The sequence below is a fragment of the Nothoprocta perdicaria genome, unplaced genomic scaffold (genome assembly GCF_003342845.1).
Source record: "Nothoprocta perdicaria isolate Ctin4 unplaced genomic scaffold, notPer1 scaffold_26, whole genome shotgun sequence".
Taxonomy (NCBI): Eukaryota; Metazoa; Chordata; class Aves; order Tinamiformes; family Tinamidae; genus Nothoprocta; species Nothoprocta perdicaria.
In genome coordinates, this window is record NW_020455488.1 from 5,439,983 (window position 1) to 5,451,372 (window position 11,390).

Genomic DNA, 11,390 nt, shown 5'->3' on the forward strand with positions numbered 1-11,390 from the left:
GCCGCGCTCGCGCTGCCGCCCGCGCAGCCGACGCACCAGCCCGCGCAGCCAGGTGCGTGGCCGGGGGACGCGCGGGTGGGCGCGGGGTGGACGCGCGGGTGGGCGCGGGGATGCGGAGCTGCGCGCGGGGCTGCCCCGGGGATGCGGAGCAACGTGAGCTGCTGCTCCGGGGATGTGGAGCTCCATGCAGGGCTGTCCCGGGAATGCGGAGCTACGTGTGGAGCTGCCCTGGGGATGTGGAGTGCCGGGCAGCGCTGCTCTCGGAATGCGGAGCTACGTGTGGAGCTGCTCTGGGGATGCGGAGCACCATTCAGTGCTGCTCTCGGGATGCGGACCTCTGTGTGGAGCTGCTCTGGGGATGCGGAGCACCATGCAGTGCTGCCCCGGGGATGCGGAGCTCCATGTGGAGCTGCCCTCGGGATGCACAGCTCTGTGTGGAGCTGCCCTGGGATGCAGAGTGCCAGACAGTGCTGCTCAGGGGATGCGGAGCTCCATGAGCTGCCTTTCTCCGGGGATGCAGAGCTCCGTGTGAAGCTGCCCTGGGCATGCAGTGCTCTGGGCAGTGCTGCTCCGGGGATGCAGAGCTCCATGTGGAGCTGCCCTGGGATGCAGAACACAGTCTCTGCCCGGAGCTCGTGTGGCTGGTGTCTGGCAGAAGGGAACGGTGCTTCTGCCCTGCAGTTCACCTCGTCCTGAGCCCCTCGGGCTTGGTTCGCTCCAGTGGGATGCAGTGAATTCTGCACTTAGTGCTTGCAAGGCCTGGGAAGGGGCAGCAGGCAAAAGGCACCGGCTCCAACRGCAGGACGGTAGGTAGTGGTTTAGGTACGTTCCTCCACTGACTTCCCTAGGGACATCAGCACCTGGCTGAAGGGCTTCGAAAAGAGAGATTATTAACTCCGAAAGTAACCACGGAAACCCTTTCTTCACAGATCCTGCTGTGCGGAATTCCGACAGCGACATCGTTCATCCCATCAAGGTTGACGAGAGTGGGTCGTTCCTGTCCTATGATTTGTCTCACCGAGCCATTCATAGGAGGTCTCTTTCCCCCGGGAACAATTTTCTCGCCTTTTATGAGCTGCAATACAAAGGACAAGCCCTGAAATTCAACTTGAGCCTTAACAGCAACCTGCTGGCGCCGGGGTTCGTGAGCGAGCGGCGCTTCGGGGGCGTCGCGCGCGCCCAGATCCGGCCCCGCGGCTCCGACTCCTGCCACATGGTCGGGGAGGTCCAGGGCCGGGCGCCGACACGCGGCCCGGCGGCGCTCAGCACCTGCGACGGACTGGTAGGTGCTGCGGGGTTGAGTAATAGATGAGTAATAGTACAAGTGAGGTCAAGTGTTTCTGCTGAAAGCAATGGCAAAAATTGTGTTTCTGCCCAAATTCTACTTTCCTGGAGAAAGCAGTTCTCATATCTCTTCCATCTCGTAGCATGGAAGTGTAGGATTATGTAAGATACATTTGGAAAGGTGCTCAAAGGCTAAAGGTATTTCTGATACAGGAGTTCATTTAGAATGGGAAATTTCTTAGTGTTTTGTGAGCACCTAAGCTCTGTGTTAGCAGCAAAAAATCAACTTGTGGTGAGGACAAACTAGCTCAAACCAGATGTGGGCGTAAAGGGAAAGGTGCCTTTTCTGGTGGGGACGCAGGAAATCCATACTTTGAGCCCRTGCTTCCTTTACTCCTTAGAACGGATTATGGGCTACTCACCTCTGCTAAGATTATCCAAGAAAAAATGGGGATTAAAGTGTTTCCAAGTGATTTAGAAGCAAAGTAATGTCCTCAATGTGATTCTGACATTTAGAAGTGTAAGTCTTGCTGTAAGCCCAAGTCTCTTTCCCAAGTAATTCTGTTGTTACACATACTCCTCAAGGCAAAATTTASCTTTTAGTCTAAATATGTGTATATGCATTTGCTTGCCTCTGGCTCACACAGGTAGCAAGGCCCCCCAGAGATTGAAATTATTTAGACATTTGCAAAAATGTCATCACAGACCCTGGGAGAGGTGGCAATTTCCAGCCCTGGGCAGGGGCTACRTGTGTGGGATTCCTGGGATCTGCTGCCCTGCAGCCAGTGCCTTCACATTAGCTTTGGGGTCATGTTTGCGTTTTAAGCTGCATGTGTTTCCAAGAAGCACAGAATGAGCCTGTACATCGATTTAATTCCACCACGTGCCACTGGGCTAATTGAGAGCCCTGCAAAGGCCGCACAGAGCATTGCTCTTGGCTGGCAAGTGCAGCACTGCGCAGTGTGAATTTCAGCAAGCRGCCAGTGCTGTGCGTGGAGGGGCAGGGGGTTTTATGGGCAGAAGTAACTGTGCATGCACAACATGCACCTAGGAAACCCCGCAAATGGCAGCATCCCTCCCTAGCTGAGCAAGAAAGATTCTCCAGCTCAGAAACTCTGTCCTTGGGACGAATCCCGAAGCAATGAAGCCTCAAGAAGAGCAGTCCAGCCTTTACCACSCGTGGTGGTGAGGCGGAGGTGCCAAGGCCATGGACCTCAGCTGTTCCGTTTGCTAGATCTGATCTGGTATTTCACATGCAGAAGCTGGCAGAGATGGAGCGAGCCTGGGAGGGACGTTCCAAGTGTCCAGCGGTCAAGGCAGAGGCCAAGGAGAGGTCGCTTCATCAGGGTGGCACGGAGAATGGCATGCAAAATGCTGGGTGTCCTGGAGGGTGTTGGCTTTGCCCTTTTCCTACCAAATCCAGCAGCATCCAAGGTGAGGAGGTGAAGAACACCTCCCTGTGCTTCACAGCTCACTGGCCAGTTGGGTTGGGTCTCCGCATTTGCACTTCTGCCCTCACTTCTGCAAGCTGGTCTCCCACCCAGAGGAAGCAGCCAAGGAGAGGCTGCAGAGCTCAGGGAGGGAGAAAGGAGCTTGGCCCACGGCTGGGAGCCGCCGTCCAAGCTCTGACACCCGCTTTGCATTGGCTTCCTCTGCGGCTGTGGGCCGCTTCCCCATCTAGCAAGCTGGGACAGTAATAACTCACATTTTCAGAGGGATAAATGCTGCAGAAAATAGCCAGGCCCATTCACTTGGCTGAAGAACAGGCTAATGCATCTGGGAGGAAACCACGACCTTTTGATTCACATTTCGGTGGATGTTTGTACGAGAGCTGTATTGATTGCTGTAATGCACACAGAAATATAGAGTGTCGTGAACGCTGCCACGGAGGTATCTGCACGCGGATGCCCTCGGAGCACATGGGAATGTTTGCAGGGCAAACACTACCCCGTGGCTGCAGAAATCAGCCTGACAGTGTGAGCCAGGCAAAGACAAACTCCTTGTAATGAACGGGCTGCGGTATGGCCACGCAGGTCAATTTGAAATACATACTAGGAACTAATTAATGCAATTAAATATCTCTTTGTAAATGAAGCTCAAGTAGTAGAACAAGAAAAAAAAATACTAAACAATTTGTTGTCCACGTAATATTTCTTCCAGTCCTTTTTGTAATAGTATTTGGAGGACTGCGTAGTTCATGTTTATAAAGTATATTGAGAAGGAAAAACAAAATGTGAATGCTGAGGATTCACATTATTTATAAAGAAGGAAGAGCATTTGCCAGCTCACAAAAGGCACTAGCCAGCACTACAGGAGGGGCCGGAGGCAGGTCCATGACCGCTACGCTCCGAAAGCTGGGAATTGCTTTAAGACTTCTCCACTCGGTCTTCAAATAATGACTTTTTATCAGACACACACTAAACTACTGAAAACTGTGCTGATATTGCAGTGTCTGCCTTGCATAATTGCGGAACACAGTATGTATCCCCGCACTATTGCTCCGCTACAGGGAATTAACCGCACACCAGTTGGAGCCATGCCAAGTATTTAAGAGTGTAAACAGGAAACGTTCCTATTTGGTGGGAGCGTAGAGCTATAGGGTGTATAAGAATATTACACGTATACATGATGGTAATACCTTGTGTTTCAAGCCCAAGGCTGCTTTATTGACAGCACTTTGCAATGCCAGCTCATCGTGCAAAGATGATTTGATCACAAATTCGTGCTAATGACAGGGCGGCGTGTTGAAATCTGGCACGTTAGCACCTCTGAGAGCCACGTTCCGCCGCTGCCGTCGCGCCGCACAGCGCCTGGCCCCGCGCTCGGCCGCGGCTGCTCCAAGCAAGTGACTTGGGGACAGCCGGAGCTGCAGCACAGCACATGGAGCCGACCCACGTCCCAACACGCACCTATGAAGCGCTGCAAACAGCAGCAGCCTCCCTGGGTGAAGGGCCTGCACCAGGCGAGACAGTTCCTCCTGCTCAGAAACCCTGTCCTTTCAAGGAACTCCCGATGGGCAAACGCCGGCGTTTCCAAGTAGCTGCTTGTACTTGAGCTGCGGTCTGGAGTCCTCCGTAACACAGGGCTGCAGTTGGGCCAGGGGTCAGGGAGCTCATAATTAACCAAAGAAAGTTTTAGGATTTCATTTCCTGCTGGAGGAAAGATGATAATAGCAGAGCCTCCCTGGGCTGCGTTGCTCCTCACCCTAATGCTGCTTTCCCTTGATTTGAGTTCCTGCCCTGATCAAGTGCTCCTCCAGATCCCTCCTCCCTAAAAGTTTTCCAAGGTTTGGCCGTAGGAATTTGGTAACTCAGTGGCTCAGAGTGATGCTGCTTGGAAAACAAACAAAGGTCAGAAGCAACGGGCTTCATCTCAGCAGGAAATCCTTACCGAAACACATCCATGTGACTGCTCTAAGGTACCCAGCAATGGAAAGTGTCCGGAATCAGCCTGGTGTCCCCTGGACCTGGTGGTTGAAGCCAGTGCTCAGGCTGGTTCCCTGCACACTGCAGAGCTTCTCCAGCAAGGACAAGGGGAGGTGACGATAGCACAGAGGAGAAAGGGCTGCCCATGACGATATGCTCGGAGCTGTGCTCTGGTTCCTGGAGGGGCTTTTCCCCATCACAGCTTCTCCCTACGCTCCTCAGCGTCACGCGGCCTTCCAGTCCTCACAGTCTGTGTCCGGGGTCTCTGTAGCTTTTTGCTTTCTTAAGCTCTAGTCCATGACATTGTTCCCTTTTCTCTGGGAGCTCAAAACACCAGTACAAATAGTCTCTGTAGAGAAGACTTGTTCTTCTCCGGGCCGTTTTGCAAGCCGGTCTCCCTCGCGGCGTGAGCTGCGCTCGGTGCAGATGCCTCCTCGGTTACAGCTCTCGCTCTCTCYGCTAGCAAGGCGTCTTCCGCCTCCAGGACGAGGACTACTTCATCGAGCCRCTGGCCGGCCGCTCCGGCGCGCCCGGCTCCGCGCAGCCCCACAGGATTTACAAGCGGGAAGCCCCGGCGCGCGGCCGAGCGGGAGCGGCGCCGGGAGCCGGCCGGGAGCCCGCGCTGGGCGCAGCGTGTGGAGTCCAAGGTACTGTCTTCTTTTTCTTGCGTTTGCAGTGAGGCGGTAGCAGCTTGGTCCCAGGCTTCGGCGTTTCAGTTCTGTGTATTTGGAGCATAGAGCGAAAACATAAATGAAAGAGCACCAAGCCTTGAGGTGCGGAGTCCCCTCAGCAGACACGTTAGTCCTGAACTCCAGTCCTAAACCCCATGCTAAGCTCTCAGTGTGCGACTTTTACCCATGAACGACACTGCTCTTGATTTGAGCTTTGCAAGWGACTGTGAGCTTTGCTCACAGTCCCGCTCACCACTTAGGCTGGAAGCAAAACCCCCAAACCACTAAGAGAAGTAACTGAACCCTGAGCTTTGAGTGGGGAAATCATGATTTTTATGGAGTCCTGTGCACAGTAGGGGTACGCCCGGATGCCAGAGCCCCTCCTGGGGACAGGCGGCTTTCCAGAAGGGCCAGCGTGAGTGTTTCCACAAGCATTCCTGTTATGGGAAGGCTGACCACTGTTGCAAACTGCAAGTCAGGAAAATTTGCTTGCTTATCACCAAGCAGTGATTTTGCAGCATTCATGCCTGGGTCCCGTAAGTCACAAGATTTTTTAGAGCACAGGCCTTTTTTTTCCCTCCTGAAGTTGCTTGTGTTTCTCAGACACAAGACTCCAGTGCATGCTGAACCACAGCCTCTTGCTGTCATGTTTCCTCCTGGCCCTGCTGCAAGCATCTCTGATGGAGAGGCTGAGTATTTGGTTTCATTTCCCTGCAGACTTCTTTTTATGGCCTGCCAGGAGATGGGGCTTTCAGAGTAAAATCTCCTCTCCCATGAACTGAATACCAAAATTCCCATTTACACCAGTGGATCCAAGGTTTCACCTTGACCCGCCTGACTAGCAGTGTTCATGTAATGCAAATTCAGGCAGAACTCCTGGGACAAGAGAGGAGAGAGCAGAGTACATTTTCTACCTGGGAACAGCCTGGAGCAGATCGTAACCATGAATCCATAGCTTTTCAGGGAAGCTGGAGCGCTATCCAGGTGCCTCCCTGGCAGTGCCGGAGCCTCCTGCTCCCACGGGTGTCACCGTCCCTGCAGAGCCGYGACAGGGCTGCCCACGGGTCTGGTGCAAAGGAGCAAGCTGCACATCTGTAGGAAGCATCATCCCAAATCGTTCCCAGATAAACAGAATCACAACAGAGTGTCCATGGGGTAAAATTGGAAAGGATGGATGGAAGATGATAGGGTTTTTTTGTTCCAAGGCACAGCATGCTGCTTACATCTCATCTATCTAGAGCAAATTGCGTGGAAAATTTTCCAAATCCTGCTGTAAAGATTTCAAGTAGTTCACACATCCTCACTGGTGTTTTCCAGCTCCTTGCAGCTTGCTAGGTGCTTTAATTCTAGTCTGAACCTGTGAAGCTGCATCTTCTAGCGAGTGCATTAGGTTTTGCTTATCTCTTGGAGCTCTGCTTTCAGAAAGCCTTTCTTCTATTATCAGATCATCTTTAGGCATCCTTCTGTTAATCTAAGTGAACTGAACTTCTCTAGCCTATGATAATAATCATAATGGCTTCCCCTAGACTTTGAAGTCTATTAATTATACATGAATTTTGCTGGGTATAGTATCCTAGCCAGTTTGTAATGCATGTGAATCTCTGCTGCAATAGAGATCAGTAGATGGGTGTGCACACCCTGAAAAGGAAAGCGAGTCTGTAAGATTTGTATTACTTCAGGTCTTTCATTTTGTATTGACACATTGCTGCTTTTCTTTGCAAAACACCCCCCAGCCAGACGGTATTAGTCTGACCTTGGTATTTAGTTTCTGTCGCTAGGCTGGGCTGCATAGTGCGAGCCTATGTGTACGGCTGAGGAAGTGTTTAAGAGGGATCTCAAAGCAAAAATGCCATGCAAATCCTCTGGTATCCAGGGAAGCTCCTGCACCCCTGCTCTGCAGAGGATCCTGGCATCCCGAACAAAGCTCAGCAGCTGCACACACAAGGGAAACAAGCTCCAAGGAACTTGTTTTGATTAAACTGTCACACTGGTATTAGCAATCCGTCAAATTATCTAGATACTTGGGATTTTTCAGGCTAGAGGATAAAACACTCTTTCAAAGTTAAAGTACAGTATAGTCCATAAAATGTAAAAGTCCATTGTTAGCACAGTAATGCCGAACCCTTAGAAATTGGTCATAAAAGCAATTCCCACTGTGTGTGATGYGGTTTATAAAGCCTTTACCCAGCTTGGGACTGACCCTGACCTTGGTCTTGAAGCAGCGTCATAGGAAAAGTCTCTGCATGAGAAATCCCGTTTGCTCGTCTGGGTTAGGAATGTCCATGTTCTCCTCCGGCCTCAGGCGCCTTTCCAGCCTGATAAATGTCCTTGTTGTTTCTGCTCGGGTACGACTCCCGTGACAAGCGATAGGGATCCAGCCTGGAACTGGGATTTAGCCTCCGTGTGGCTTGGGAAGCCTCTGTGTAGTCCCTCATGTCCCAGCCCTGCTCAGGACACATTATGGTCTTTGGCATTGGCTCAAGACACCAGTCCAGCTTTGGGGCATGGAATTTATTGTGCTGGGAAACTGCTTTTCCCTGGCAAAAAACCTAGTTGYGTGATTATAATCATAAATGGTGAGGCTCGGCACTGCTGCTCAGCACGTGGGTCCAAGCATCCCTGCCTGTAAATTCATATATCAATTCAAACCAAAGTGTGCTGCATTGGAGATCCCCGTGTCTGATGGAGTCTTCATGTCCCTCATGGGATATTCCAAACCTTCTTTCAGTCTGAGAATTTACTCCAAATACTTAACTGTTTTTTCTTTAATTCAAAAAAGAGGAAAAAATGTTCTGGTGATATTTTACCAGTTTTGTGGACATAAAGTGTTTTTCCTCCCCTTCAATCTTTCAGAATCTCAGGAGAATCTGGAGAGGTCTGAGAAGCGGAGGGAAAGATGGGAACAGAAGCAGCAGCGGAGGAGAAGGATAAAGCAGCGCTCCATCAGCAAGGAGAAGTGGGTGGAGACGCTGGTGGTGGCAGACACCAAGATGGTAGAATACCATGGGAGCGAGAATATAGAGAAGTATGTGCTGACCGTGATGAACATGGTGAGTCCTGGCGCTCTCGATGCCTATCCGGCCGTCACGGCCCGCAGGCGTGAAGGCCACTGGCCTTTGCAAGACTCGGCCTTGGTGGGACATCGTAGGGGTGTCACCAAAGAGGCCGTCCATGCCCCCATTGTGCTCTCCTGGGCAGGTGCCTCTGTGGAYAGCTAGGTTCCCCTAGGCAAGCACAGCATCAGATTATCGCTGAGCTGTATTGCTGGCTCCGAAACGTGGYATTTGGTGCTAACAGCTATAGGCAGGCTTTAAGAGCTAATTACAATAATTGGATTCGAATTCCTCAGCAGCTCATGGTGGTGCTCAAAGACGAGTCGCTCTGGAGACCTCRTTGGAAGCTGCGTGGTTTGGTGTGTTAACGAGCTAACAGGTCACGTCGGGAGCACGGCCCTGAGTTCTGCTCGGGTCGGCTGAAGTGAACGTGATGGCCTGCATCCAAAATGAACGGGCATTTGCTAACGCCATAAAACCACCAGATAAGCTAGCGTGATCTGGGGTAATCTGTCTACCCTTGTGCTGCTGTGGGAGTGCGTTGCATTTCACAAAACCTGCATTTCAGAACAGGGCTTAGGCTGATGGCCAGGAAAGGGGACRGGGCTGGCAGAGCACCTCGAGGTGGCATCCCTGGATTTCTCCGAGGTGGTGAATGCACTGGCAGACAGCAGGCTTCCCTTGGGAGGTCAAAMACATCCATGATGGAGGGAAAGCTGTGGTGTTCCTCAGGCATTTCTGGTTGAATTTCAGCGTGCTACAGAAATTATATTAATTTCAAATACAGATATCATTGCACTGCAAATACCTCAGTCCAAATCTGCACCTGGTCTTGTCTTTCACTTTGATGCTGAGTTGTTGTCAACAGCTTCCAGTAGCTCCTCTTTGAGCTCTGTTGCCCTGCAGATGTAGGTACCGGGAGCGCTGTCACGGAGGGTGACTTTCCTTTGGGCTTTGTTTATTTGGCTTTTGCCTTTTGCAGGTGGCAGGTCTCTTCCATCACGCCAGTATTGGGAACCCCATCAACATTGCTATCGTGCGACTCATCCTGCTGGAGGAGGAGGAGGTAAGAAGTAAACAGTGTGACTCACATTTCCATGCCTTCCGCCACCCCCGGGATACATGGGATAAATAGAGAGCTGGCCTTGGGAGCCTGGGAGAGCCTGGGAGMGCTTTTGTGCCGTGTTGGTGCATGGTGACTGCAGACCTGGTGCCTCAATTCCTGCCTTCCCGGTTAGGGGATTCCTCTCAATTCCCGGTTAGGGGATTCCGTGGCCAGACAAACTGTGGAGTCTGATTCTTAGAAAAAGAATCACTCATTACTCTGGTGGTTTCACATCACAATATCCTCCTTCCCACCCCGTACTGGATGCCACCCAGTGCCGCCGGTGCTGCTGTTTGGTTTGGGGCAGCGGCTATGTGCGGCCGACGCCGAGCGCTCCGCTGCGTCCCAGAGCTGGGCAGCTCCCGCAGGAGTATCCCGGGCGGTAGCGCTGGCCGCGGGATGTGAAACGCTGCTTGTTTGTGCTTCCCAGCTGCAGAGATGCTTCTCAGGGTGCCTGAAGCCGCTCAGCTGTCCAGCGTGGCTCTCCAGCTGCATCCTTCCCTGAGCACATGAGTCAGGGTGGAATATTTTCCCGCAGTGTTTCCTAACCCCCTCTATTAGATCATATAAGGTTTCGGTTGAATCGCAGATGAAAAGAAAGTAGAAAAGAACTGGATTCCCACCCTACTTACAGCTTATAAATATGGAGCAATTCCATCTGATTGGCAGTTACGTCTGGTTTCATTCTAATGTGCCTGAGATCAGAGCCCTCTCCACTGCATCCTGAAACCCAGACACATCCAACAGCAATATAACAGCAGACTTTTAATCCTTTTGGCAGGAGGATCTGAAAATCTCCCACCATGCAGACAACACCTTGAAAAGTTTTTGCAAATGGCAGAAAAGCATCAACATTAAAGGAGATTCCCATCCATTGCATCACGATGTGGCAGTCCTGCTCACGAGGTATTGTGTCCATGGGCTAATTCTATTCTTTCAGCTGCTACTTTACCCATTAGAGATGGCTCAGATAGCTGGAGGAACATGGACACCTAGGTAGCTAGATGCATATCTTAGTGGGATCTATTTAAATATCACTCCCGGTATCCAAGCCCTGTACCAGGTGCCCACACAYGTGGTAAGACAACAGCGTGGAATCTGAAGACTGCTGGGCCTTAATGGCTGGAACTGGTCTCAGGCTTCAGGTTTAAACCTGGGGACAGCTTCCAAACCAGACTTTCACCATGACCCTATTGCCAAGTCCCAGCATGGCTTGAACCTCTCAGGATATTTACACGGGGATGAACTCTCGTGTTTTCCCTGCAGACTAATGCAAGGACTTGCAAAGCAGTCTTAGAGAAGGCCCCTAACCTCCCATGAAGATTAATGACATTCTTTTCCCCGGCCAAGTTTATATACCTTGCAGTTTGATGGTTTCAGGCTGCAACAGCTTGGTTGTTGGCAGCATCCTATTTGTTTGTGTACTGCTTCACAGACCACAACAGCTTTATCTTCTTCAGGAGATCTGCTTTGTAGCAGAAATAAGACACTTAAGGATTTGTACTTCAATGAGGTTGTTCTTCCTGGGTGGCTGGAGCTCCTCTGCCTCAGACCGCAGCACGCCCGGGATGTAATTCCCCAAGAAATGCAGTAACTGCTTAATTTTTACCAGCATCAGCTTTATTTATACAGTGGAATAAATGCAGCCGGGCTGGCTTGCGTTTGCCATTAATCAGACTTTTTAACATGCCGGGGATACTGAGAGAGTAAAGGGGAAGGAAAAGGTCATAAATCGTGCTGCTGTGGAAAGCCGTTGGGATGTGTCCGTATGTGCTCCTGTTTGGCCATGGCCATGCATCTTCACATACTGGTTCAGCCGTGTCCTGCAGCACCCAGAGCGCCCACCCTGTCC

At 51.4% G+C, this 11,390-nt stretch overlaps 1 protein-coding gene across 1 annotated transcript in view; it reads left to right on the top strand.

Moving 5' to 3' along the window:
• Positions 1 to 11,390, top strand: part of ADAMTS7 (ADAM metallopeptidase with thrombospondin type 1 motif 7) — a 50,703-nt gene that overhangs the window by 1,705 nt on the left and 37,608 nt on the right. The window contains exons 2-6 of the mRNA XM_026040639.1: positions 930 to 1,282; positions 5,173 to 5,356; positions 8,234 to 8,430; positions 9,416 to 9,499; positions 10,320 to 10,444. Coding sequence (XP_025896424.1) covers positions 930 to 1,282; positions 5,173 to 5,356; positions 8,234 to 8,430; positions 9,416 to 9,499; positions 10,320 to 10,444 — 943 coding nt within the window. The remainder of the gene's footprint in view (positions 1 to 929; positions 1,283 to 5,172; positions 5,357 to 8,233; positions 8,431 to 9,415; positions 9,500 to 10,319; positions 10,445 to 11,390) is intronic.